This window comes from Galeopterus variegatus, unplaced genomic scaffold (assembly GCF_000696425.1).
Source record: "Galeopterus variegatus unplaced genomic scaffold, G_variegatus-3.0.2 Scaffold192, whole genome shotgun sequence".
In the NCBI taxonomy this organism is placed as follows: Eukaryota; Metazoa; Chordata; class Mammalia; order Dermoptera; family Cynocephalidae; genus Galeopterus; species Galeopterus variegatus.
In genome coordinates, this window is record NW_007726303.1 from 223,529 (window position 1) to 235,878 (window position 12,350).

General features: G+C 38.5%; 1 protein-coding gene across 1 annotated transcript in view; it reads right to left on the bottom strand.

The window, feature by feature from the left end:
- Positions 1–220: 220 nt before the first annotated feature.
- Positions 221–12,350, bottom strand: part of SLC15A2 (solute carrier family 15 (oligopeptide transporter), member 2) — a 37,038-nt gene continuing 24,908 nt past the window's right edge. Inside the window, exons 14-21 of the mRNA XM_008564889.1 lie at positions 12,149–12,230; positions 11,431–11,565; positions 10,846–11,010; positions 10,654–10,700; positions 9,067–9,177; positions 8,069–8,165; positions 1,166–1,270; positions 221–831 (exon numbers count right to left, since the gene is read on the bottom strand). Coding sequence (XP_008563111.1) covers positions 655–831; positions 1,166–1,270; positions 8,069–8,165; positions 9,067–9,177; positions 10,654–10,700; positions 10,846–11,010; positions 11,431–11,565; positions 12,149–12,230 — 919 coding nt within the window. The 3' untranslated portion in view covers positions 221–654. The remainder of the gene's footprint in view (positions 832–1,165; positions 1,271–8,068; positions 8,166–9,066; positions 9,178–10,653; positions 10,701–10,845; positions 11,011–11,430; positions 11,566–12,148; positions 12,231–12,350) is intronic.

Consider the following 12,350-nt stretch of genomic DNA (forward strand, 5'->3'; position numbering starts at 1 on the left):
GAAAAATGTACCAATGTCTTATCAAACCTGGATAGCTGACAGGCCAGCACCTAAACCAGACCACACCATACATACCAGTTCTTGAGGTCCTTGTGAATAGCACAATTACATTGCTTATAAAGAAACTTGATTCTGATAGCCTTACTGGCCAGCTGCCAAAAGCAAAGCAAAACAAAACAAAAACAAACAAAAAAACCCAAAAAGCAAACAAAAAAGCAACTTGAAATACCACTTCTCTGTAATTCTGCGATTTTGCCTCTAATTCAGCACCTTGAAAAGTGGAGTCAACAGTTCTAAATAGCAGAACCTGTAAAGGAATTCCCATATAACTCTGCAAACCCAGAGACTGAACTCTATTATACATTTGTATTTTCATGGCTACTTGGAGACACCAGGCCAGTTTTAGCAACACTATACTACATTTACTGCATTCACTGATAGGTGGGAAGACAGAGTTTCAGGAGCCTTGTTTAAAGATGTACTGGAAAGCCCAGTCCTAGAATTGACTCTATCATAGGAGAAAGCTGGAGGAAATCAGCTCAGATATGATGCTACCTCTCTCACTTAACCCTATAGGAGAAAAAAATGGTTGAAGATAGGTAATGGCTGAGATCAGGGCCAGGAATTATGATCATGGCAAAGTCCAGGGAGTCATTACAGCTTTGTCTTCTTGGTCTCTAGGTTGATCATGTTCCCTTGGATATGGAGAATCTGCTTATCTTCTGGACCCTGAATATCTTCCGGCCTTACAGGAACATAGTAGTAGCCCATGATGGAAAAGATCAGGCAGACCACCAGCAGGACGCAGGAAAACAAAATGAATTCAGCCCACTGCAGGGAGAAATAAATATAAGAGAAGAATATGGAGAAAGCTGAAACTAAAGGGATCTTGACAGAATGAGGATTGGGGAGCAGACTGACCTGAGATCACTGGTTTAGGCAGACTTGCTGGAAGAAGACTGGGTTCACTGGCCTCTCCTCACACAGACATATGGTGGTTATTATTGCTACTTATGTAGTATGTCTATTTTTCTGGCAAAGTCTGTATATCTAACCCGTCTTATTTCCCAGAACTGAATGGAGTATGTGAGAGGCAGAGAGATGAGGAGAAAGAGAGAAATTGGAGGGAAAACTTGGGGTTTTCCTGCTTCCCTCAGATCCATACCTGTACCAGGCCACTGAACTGCGCCACGACAAGCACGATGATGTTGCCAACTGCAACTGTCAATAACCAGGCTGCCTGGAGTACAGATTTCATGCTAGAGGGAGCCTAGGGAGGATACAAGTGTGAAAGTAAACAAACTCCCTACGCTGCTCTCACGCCCCATGCATCTATCTAGGAAACTTTTCCCATAAAAGCTTCCAGATTCAAACTTCCCCCACTAAGTTCAGCTATCACATTGATTCAGGGGGTGGTAATAATGTTAACAGCAAGAATAAAAAGGAGCCCTTAATTGGATATTTTAATTAATTATATCATATAATCATCATTACAACCTTAAGAGATAAGTTATATTAGTATTCTTATTTTATACATAAAGAAAAACATTAGAGAGATAATTCAGTTGCTCAAGATTATACAATAGGTCATGCAGCCAAAATTTGAACATGGGCAGTCTAACGCCACAGCCCTTAGTCTTAATCTTTAAGTATTCTTTCCTGCATCCCAAACAGTACAGACTCCTATGCTGCACTGTCATGATCCTGGGAGTCAAGATGACAGTGCAGGGTCATATATAAGGAATTCAAGCCAAAAAAGATGGAGGTCTCAATCAGGATCACATACTTATTTAAGGCAGTGCCAGAATTAAAATTCACCACTCTTCGGGCCGGCCCGGTGGCGCACTGCTACAGTGCGCCACTTGGGAGCGCAGCGGCGCTCCCACTTATTTAAGGCAGTGCCAGAATTAAAATTCACCACTCTCCGGGCCGGCCCGGTGGCGCACTGCTACAGTGCGCCGCTTGGGAGCGCGGCGGCGCTCCAAAAAAAAAACACTCTTCTAATCACCTGGCTTTGGGGACGAGAGCAACTTTAGTGTGGCCAGAGTAGTTGCTATGGTTTCTTCTATCAGAAATCTATTCCCTGTCTTTTGACTTCATAAGATACCAAACCCAGTTTTCCCATATTTAGCAGAAATGCCATTGGTCAGTACAAGTCTTCAAAATAGGCAAGCATGGAGGAATCTCAGATTATTTGAGCTGGAATGAATTCGAAAGCATTTAACCCAACCTCCTCATTTTACAGATGAGGAGTCTGAAGCCTAGAGAGTCGGGGCTTTCTCCAATATCTTATTTTCATTCATTTGATAAATATTTGCAATGTGTTACGCATACATCATTTAATCCCCACATCATCTTGGCTTGTAGGAGTTGTGCTAATTTTTTAGGTAAGAGAAAAATGGGACTACAAAGTCTTATGAGTTGTCTAAGCTATTAAATGACAGAACTTGACTTTAAACCCAGATGTTAAGACTCTCAGTCCAGGAGCTATTGCTTAATGGGTGCAGAGTTTATGTTTAGGATGCCAAAAAATGTTGGAAATATGTAGGGGTGATGGCTACATAATGCTGTGAATGTAATTAATTCCATGGAATTGTATGCTTGAAGAAAGCTAAAATGGCAAATCTTATGTTATATATATTTTACCAAGATTTTAAAAAAAAACTTTAAAATAATTTTTTTCAATTTTATTTTTTATTTATTTATTTTTGTCTTTTTCGTGACCGGTAAGGGGATCGCAACCCTTGGTGTGGTGTCGCCCGCACGGCGCTCAGCCAGTGAGCACACCAGCCATTCCTATATAGGATCTGAATCCGTGGCGGGAGCATCACTGCGCTCCCAGAGCCGCACTCTCCCGAGTGTGCCACAGGTCGGCCCTAAAATGAGTTATTTTCTTGGTAACTCTTACACTGAAGATTTTATTGATCAATTTTTTAAAAATCCATATCAAATACCACCCATTATTTTGAATTCTATTTACTGGTCATTATTTTTGAACACACATTTTACACATCTAAATTTTGTCAAAAAGACGCAATTTTTCTGTACAATTTTGGTCAACAAGAATTTTTTTCAGAGTCAATTTTTTGTTATTAATATGTGATTCTGCAAATAGGATGTTTTTGTCTAAAAGTGCTTTTATCATATGCACATTTTTAGCTATGGCTGGTTTTATGTAGATTGTGTCTACTAATATCTTTTATTATGAATGGAATAACATTGTAAAAATTATACATATTTCTTGAAGTAAAACTATGATTAGGTAATAGGAGAAATATATGGATCAAAATGAAATAAAAATAGCAAAGTTAAAACATCGAGGTCAAAAGTCCTTGAAATCAAAAGTCTTTGATGTCCGAATGCTCTTGATTCCCTGAGTCAAAAGGCCATTGGGTTCAAAATAGTAAGGTAAAGGAATCCTGCTTTGCTTTAGTTGACAGTGTGAACAATACCTGGGTATCTGTTTATAATCCCTCAGTATCACAGAAGACCATGATCAGAGTTTCTAAATCAAGGTCAGATACTTAAATGCCACAGGCAGGTAATCAAATAAATAAAACAGGCTGAATGGGAATGATGAGGACTATGGTCTAGACAGCATAGGTCCCATCAAAAGGGCACAGCCACTACAGCACAAGCTAAATGACACAGTAATACCTGTTATGGAATTCTGATTTTTTTCCCAAGAAATGTTAGTAATCCAATTTCTTAAGTGAAATCTCTATAATTTACATATTGGCAATTTATTATTCCATTATTTTTTTTCAACACTAGGCAGGCCAAACAAGACAGGACTATGGAAGGAACTTGGTCTCTAGACCCCAAATTTATGACCTCTACTCTAGAAGATTATTAGATCCTAGTATTCAGAAACAATATATATGATCTTTGCCTTGAGCAGCATATGAGAGACAGAACAACAACAACAAAATAATGGAATGCAAGTGTTGTGGTTGAATTGTGTACCCCAGAACTCATATGCCAAAGTCCTAACACCAATACCTCAAAACGTGAACTTAGGGCCGGCCCGGTGGCGCACTGCTACAGTGCACCGCTTGGGAGTGCGGCGGCGCTCCCGCCGAGGGTTCGGATCCCACATACAGACCGGTTCCCGCTCACTGGCTGAGCGAGGTGCGGGCGCAGCACCGAGGGTTGCGATCCCGTTGCCGGTCCCGGTCTGGTACGGGCGCGACACTGAGGGTTGCGATCCATTGCCGGACACGAAAAAAGACAAAAAAAAAAAAACGTGAACTTATCTGAAAATAGGGTCATTGTAGATGTAATTAGGCAAGTTAAAATGAAGTTATTAGGGTTGGCCTAATCCAATATGACAGGTATCCTTATTTTAAAAAGGGGGACATTTGGACACAGACAGGAATGTGAAGATGAGGGCAGTCATTGAGGTGATTCTTCTACTCACCAAGGAATACCAAATATTCCAACAAACCACAAGGAACTATGGGAGAGGCAAGGAACAGATTCTTCCTCACAATCCTTAAGAAGGAACCAACCCTACCAATGCCTTGATCTCAGACTTCTAGCCTTCATAACTGTGAGACAATAAATATCTGCTTTGTAAGCCACTTAGCCTGTGGTACTTTGTTACAGCAGCCCTAAAATATCAATAGGGCTAGGCTGGTTTAATATCTGAAAATCTATTAATGTAATATACCATATCAATAGAATGAAGGACAAAACCCACATCATCTCAATAAACACAGAAAAAGCATTTGACAAAATTCAACTTCTGCTCATGGTAAAACAAACAAAAAATACCTCAACAAGCTAGAATAGAAGGAAACTTCTTCAATCTGATAAAGGGTATCTATGAAAAACCGACAGGTAATCTGCTTGATGAGAAAAGACTGAATGCTCCCCCCCAGAGGATATCTGCTCTCTCCACTTATATTCAACATTGTACTAGAGCTTCAAGCCAGAGCAATTAGGCAAGGAAAAAAAACAAAAGGCATCCAGATTGAAAGGAAGAAATAAAGCAATCTCTATTTGCAGATGACATGATCTTGTATGTAGCAAGTCTAAGGAATCCGCTAAAAAACTAATAAATTATTTTTATTATAATTTATTATTAGAACCAATAAATGAGTTTAATAAGGCTGCAGCATACAAGATCAATATACAAAAATCAATTGTATTTCTATAACTTGCAATGAGTAATCTGAAAATAAAATTAAGAACATGATTCCATTAAAAACAGCTTCAAAAAAAAATACTTAGGAATAAATTTAACAAAATGAATGTAAAACGTATACTCTGAAAACTACAAAACATTGTTGAAAAAAATTAAAGAAGACTTAAATAAATAGAATGACAGTGAGTGTTCACTGATCAAACTTAACATTGTTAATATGGCAATACTCCCCAAAATGATCTTCAGATTTAATGCAATCCTTATCAAAATCCCAGCTGGCTTCTTATCCTAAGCTGATCCAAAAATTCATATAGAAATTCATGGGAACCAGAATAGCCAAATCAATCTTGAAAAAGAATAAGGTTGGAGACTCACACTTTCTTAACTCGAAATTTACCACCAAGAACAATAATCAAGACTCTGGTACTGGCACAACAACAGACATACAGATCAATGGAATAGAATTAAAAGTCCAGAAAGAAGCCATCACATTTATTTATGGTCAATTGATTTTTGACAAGAGTTCCAAGACTGTTTAATGGGGGGAAAGAATAGCCTTTTCAATGAATTGTGCTGGGACAACTGGATATACACATACAAAAGAATGAAGTTGAACTCCCTAACTCACACCATATACAAAAAATAACTCAAAATGGATTAAAGACCTAAATGTTAAGAGCTAAAACTATAAAACTCTTAGAAGAAAACATAAGCATAAATCCTTGTGACCTTGGATTAGGCAATGGTTTCTTAGATATGACACCAAAAGCACAATCAACCAAAAAAAATAAATTAAATAAAATAGATAAATTGAACTACATCAAAATTGAAAACTTTTGTGCTTCAACAGACACCAACAAGAACGTTAAAAGACAATCCATTGAATGGGAGAATTTGCAAATTGTATATCTGATAACAGACATTTCTAAAATATACATGGAATATTTACAACTCAATAATAAACAGACAAGTAATCCAATTGGATACTGGGTAAAGGTTTGAAATAGATACTTCTCCAAAGAAGATATACAAATGGTTGATAAGTGCATGAAAAGATGCTCAACATCATTAGCCATCAGGGACATGCAAATAAAAAACACAATGAAGATACTGTTTCATACCCACCAGAATGGCTAGAATCAAAAAGACAGAAAACAACAAGTATTGGTGATGTTGTAGAGAAATTGCAACCCTATTAGAGGAAATGTAAAATGGTACAGTTGCTTTGGATAAGTTTGGCAGTTCCACAAATGTTTAAACATAGTTACCATGTGACCCAGCAACTCCAGTCCTATGTATATACCCAAAAGAAATAAAGACATATATTCATATAAAAACTTGTATATGAATGTTTATAGCAGCATTATTTATAATAGTCAAAATGTGGAAACAACCCAAATGTATATCAACTGATGAATAAATAAAAAAAATGTATTTTATTCATACAATGAAATATGACTTGGCAATAGAAAGAAATGAAGTGCTAATACAAGGATGAGCCTTGAAGAACATGCTGAGTGAAAGAAGCCAGACACAAAAGGCCACATATTGTATGATTCCATTTATATGAAATATCCTGAATAGAAAAGAATAGAATAATTTATAAGCAGAAAGTAGACTAGCAGTTGCCTAGGAGTACTGGCTTGGGAGAAAATGGGGAGTGACTACTAATGGGTATGGAATTTCTTGTTTGGGTGATGAAAAATGTTCCAAAATTACACAGTTCTGTGACTATACTAAAATCACTGAAGCTGGCCAGTTAGCTCCCTTGGGAGAGCATGGTGCGCTAATGGGTATGGAATTTCTTGTTTGGGTGATGAAAAATGTTCCAAAATTACACAATTCTGTGACTATACTAAAATCACTGAAGCTGGCCAGTTAGCTCCCTTGGGAGAGCATGGTGCTAATAACACCAAGGTCATGGTTTCGGATCCCCATACTGGCCAGCTGCCAAAACAAACAAACAAAAAGCCATTGAATACATATTATTGAATATATATTCTTTCTCTATATATATTTAGTACATAACAATATATTCAATATAGTAATACTGGTATATTAAAAACCATTAATCTTGGGGCCGGCCCGGTGGCGCACTGCTATAGTGCGCCGCTTGGGAAGCGCAGTGGCGCTCGTTAATCTTTAAATGGTTTAAATTGTATGGTATATGAATTATGTCTCAATAAAGCTGTTATAAAAATGGCACACCAAAAGGAGCAAGTTAAACAAATTAATTAATTAGTAAAGTAAATAAAATTTAATAGATTCTATAGGTACCACACCTATAGAAAAGTTCACTCTATTTTGTATTCACTACATTTTTATCTTTAGTACAGAATCAAAAGTAATGAAATAAAATTAAAGGCAAGATTGACATCAAAATTAAAATTCAGAGGTACCAGTGAAACTGAGAGCATAAACTCTGATTACTGAGACAATTGCTTTTGATGGACCACAGTTTGGACCCCAAAACTTTGTGTAGAGATTGACACTTACTACCAGTCTGGGTATTTCAGACTGTGACATGCTGGTAGATCAAATTTCCGGGGAACTGGGAGATTTGCATATAGAGTCAAACAAGAAGACATAAGTAATTTTGCATAAATAATCTTTGTTTTCTTGAGGCCATAATGAGATTGGAGCAGACTGTGCCATCTCATAGTGAGGACTCAAGATAAATTACGTTTCCCATTCCCCAAGACCCACTGCCTGCTGCTGATGTTGTCTCTTTTAATATACCTGTGGTGACAGTGGGCTTTCTAAAATCACTGTAGAGTTTGTCACCTCACAAGAGGAGTAAGTATGTGATCCTGTCTTGCCACAGGATCTCTTTTGTCCTTTGTGCCTGCCAAGAAGATCTCAGGATGTATATACATATATGTGTAGGGGGTGGGGAGGATATGGCCGTGAGCTACGTACCTTAGTAATAATGAACAGATATGCTGCACCGAAGTCTAGTAGACCCAAATTCAGGAAAAAGTCTTCATCTTCTGTTCTAAAATGCACTGCAGGGTATCTGGAACAGAATGAGTTTAGGTTAGAATAAATGCCACAGTTTAGAAAAGCACTCCCATCTCCAGGAAAAAAAATAATCTTGTCTCTCTGCTGATGATGAGGAAAGCAATGAAACAACCATTTCTCTTTGCAGAGAGACAATGCTAGGAGTGAATTAATTTAATGCTAGGTTTCTTCCCCTAATTGGAGCTCTTTATTGCCTGTCAGGTTTGTTTTTTTGTTTTTAAATCTTTTTTTTTTTTCCTTTTTGTCTTTTTTCGTGTCCGGCAATGGATCGCAACCCTCAGTGTCGCGCCCGTACCGGACCGGGACCAGCAACGGGATGGCAACCCTTGGTGTTGCGCCCGCACCTCGCTCAGCCAGTGAGCGGGAACCGGTCTGTATGTGGGATCCAAACCCTCGGTGGGAGCGCCGCCGCGCTCCCAAGCGGTGCACTGTAGCAGTGCGCCACCGGGCCGGCCCTTGTTTTTAAATCTTAAACCTGAATAATGAAGGCACAAATCGTTGGTGGACTCCAGGCCCAGGTGAATTTTTGTCACGCAAATCTTATGACTTTGTGGAACAGCATAAAACAGTGAAACTGAGACGATAAACTCTAAGTAATGAGGTGCCAAGGGAAGGTGCCAAAGGGTAGTAGCAGGAACCGACAATAAAGTTTGTGAACCTCACAGAGATGGGCCATGTTAACTATACAGTATGACCATCACAGGAATCATGATCTCAATATACATGTGCAGAAAAAGATGAGACTGAGGGAAGAAGAAAGAGTTGGAAAAAAGCAAGAGTCTGTCTATCCTCAAAATTAGCCCAGATGTACCTGAGGTCCCCACTTATACACAACAATAACATTTAAATAAAAAATTCTTGATAAAAGTAAAATGTCCACAGGGCAACGCTCTTACTCTCCTCTTTGCACATTTCTGTAAGCAGACACAACATAGTCTTCACCAACATTGAAGGAGATATCTGTACCCAGAGAGATGTTCACACCTTTATGCAAAGTGTTAACAAACCTGAGAATAGAGAAATTATTACATATCAGACAAACACATCCAAATAGGGACATCTAATAAAAGAGGGTAGGAGCCTTTTCTGTTTTGTTTATTTACTATATCCTCAGTGCCTAGAATAGTGGCTGGCACATAAAAGGTACATTTGATATATATTGTTAACTGGACAAATGAATGAACTCACATGTAAGATGTAATCGATTGTCTTGGCTGTCCCCAACTTTCTTCTTCCTGAAGTATTACCTTTTTATCCATCACATCCTCACCAGATCTCCAGTGGGGTGAACACTATCATGATCACCTATGGTAATCAGAGTTTGTTCACTAATTCAGCTCAGGTGCATCTAATTTCTTTCCCTCAAACTGAGACTTTATTAAGAAAAATAAGACAATTATGTATATATAAAGATATAATAGTATCTACATAAAACTGATATCCTCTTATAAATGAAGTCTGATTTGACTTATGCAAAACTCAGATTCCCAACCCACAGTAGTCTGTTATCATTGTTTTGGGGACTGCAGGAATCTTGGACCCTTCCAGAATCATCTTTCTAGTCTTCTGAACCTGGGCCCCTAGACTGTCCCCTCAGGATGGGTTTTTGGTACATTTCTATTTTGATAGCTTTTGCCTTGGTCTCTGGCCCAAAGGACAAGAAAGGCAGTTCCCTCTAGAATTCTGAATGTTGATTCCTGGACTTTAGATCATCCTGCACTGACCTTCTAGAGGCCTATGGCTCTCTGGTGTAACTGTTGTCATTTATTTTTAGCTATTTGCTTTTTCTAAAGTATATTCAAAGGCAAGTTATTATGGCTGTTCTACCTTTCAGTGAAATTCAGACTTTTCATTAAAAGTTCTTCTCTAAAATGCTTTCTCAATAGCAACCACCTGATTGTGGTGGCCATAGGCAGGTGCATCTGTCTATTTCATGTCTAATTCCTTCCACAAAGAGCTGGTGACCTCTTTGGTGCTCCAATTCTGTAACTACCCTCGTGGTCTAACAAGACCTTCAGCCTTATCTGTATCCAAAACCAAGTCTTTTGACTCCAAACGTGTACTTCACAATGATGCTTCTATGGGTTTTTAATAAAAACTGTACTTTAAAAGATAAATATCCAATTACCAACAACGAAGGGAGGATTATTTCCCTCTGGTGATCACAGAGAGGAATGTACTCAGTTATTTTCCTGAGAGCAAGATAAATGAATAAAATTTAGCCCAAGGAATTTATGCACTACAGCACAGGGGGCATACATGGATACAGGGTCGTCTTTGAATCCCACATGAGAAAGCAAACCTATCTGCCTTTCACTGTCCTGGAAAATGCCTTATGACTCCAGTGCCCTGATATTCTAGGAGACAGAATTCCTGTCCAGAACAAGTAGAATAGGAGGCTTCTTCATGTGGGGCCCCAAAGATCAGAAGAGATCCAAGATTCAAGAGAACAAAGTGGCCTGGGGTCTCCTTGACATCCAAACCTTATGGTTGTCATCCCATTGGTTGTTCTGTTTTCTACATCCTTTACCTACAAGAGAGGAAAGTAAAAATCAGTAACAGCTGACAAAAGGGAACCTATAATCAGAAAATTTGACCATCAGGCAGATCCTTGGTAAGACATTGATGAGCCAGTCATCTTATTTTGAGATGACAACTTGGAATGGTCAACTTACCATTATGCTGGAGATACTTTTTCCATCCTCACGAATGATCAGACTGTACCAGTTCTTCTCCTCCACAGAATGCTCAGTGTACACAGACAAATTTTGATATTTCAGGTGGAAGTGTAAATCCTGGCTTTTTGTTTTTAAGTGCAGTTTGGAATAGTGTGGAGTTTTCTGTAGGATGAAGACAAGTCCAATCACCTTCTACCCCATCTTGGACATCACGATCTCATAGCATCTAAGGGTGGGTGACCTCATCAGATACTTTCAACCCAGCAATTCCTTTTCTTTAACCTAGTAATTCCACTTCAAGGAATCTACCATAGGAAATAATTACTGTCATGCATAAAGATTTATGAGTAAGGTTATTCATTATAGGATTATGTATGATAATTAAAAACTTAAATTCCTATAAGGAAATGTTCAAATAAACTATGATGTATCTATAGGATGGAATATTTGTACCTATTAAAACCATGTTCTCAAAGATTATCTGAGGACATGGGAAGATGTTTATGATATAATTTATGTTAAGAAAAAATCAAGGTCAATACGGCATATAGAGTTTCTAATTCATTCAGGCCCATACCTCACCTGAAAGGATTTAATGGACTCTACCAGCAGAGAATTGTTTTCATTTCCCAGCACTATCACCTTCACCTCATCATCTGCCAGATTCAAGACTTGCAGAAAAACTTCTTGGGGACCTGGCTGGGGTGGGGCCATTCCCTTAGGACAGAGAACACACGTCAAAACCACCAACAAATACCCCTTCAGATACAATGAGAACACATTTCTCAGTCCTGTCTCTGACAGCCTAGCTTATCTAGCCAAGAGGACACAGTTTACTTCCTCTGAAGAATATTTGGCATAGAAAACACTGAAGGCACTTTGGAGGGAGAAACACCAACTCAATGCGGCAAGCACCAGTGTGTGTTTTTGATTCAGCTGTGGCCTCATACTTCATTCCTGATAATGGCTATTCAATCTGCCAAAGGTATTTGTTTGAGTATCTAGAATGGCATCATACAAACCTGTGTTCCCTAAAGAGACAGCTAGATATCTTGTATATTAGTGTTTGGGAACTCTCTGAAAATACACTTTGAATCACTCAGGTCGGAGGTGGGCCTCACTTCACATTGTTGGTTTACCCCTGTATCTACTCATTTATCACAAATAACTTATTATGCATCTCCTGTAAAACAGGTACTGTGCAGGTTGCAGGGAATCAAGTTTGAACATATCAGAAGAGTGAACAAGACAGATATGATATGGTCTTGCCCTCGTGGAGCTTAAGATTTATTGAACTCACATTTATTTTTATCTCTACAGCTGCCGCAGCTGCAAATGCCAGGCATGCTAGGATCATACCAACAGCCATTTTCCTAAGTGAGCTGCAGATGAAAGGGAGAGACAATTACTCATATATCTAAACTTTAGACTCTAAAGATAAAATCCAGACTTCTTAGCCTACTATCAAGACCTTTCTTGATTTGGTCCCAACTACTTTTGAA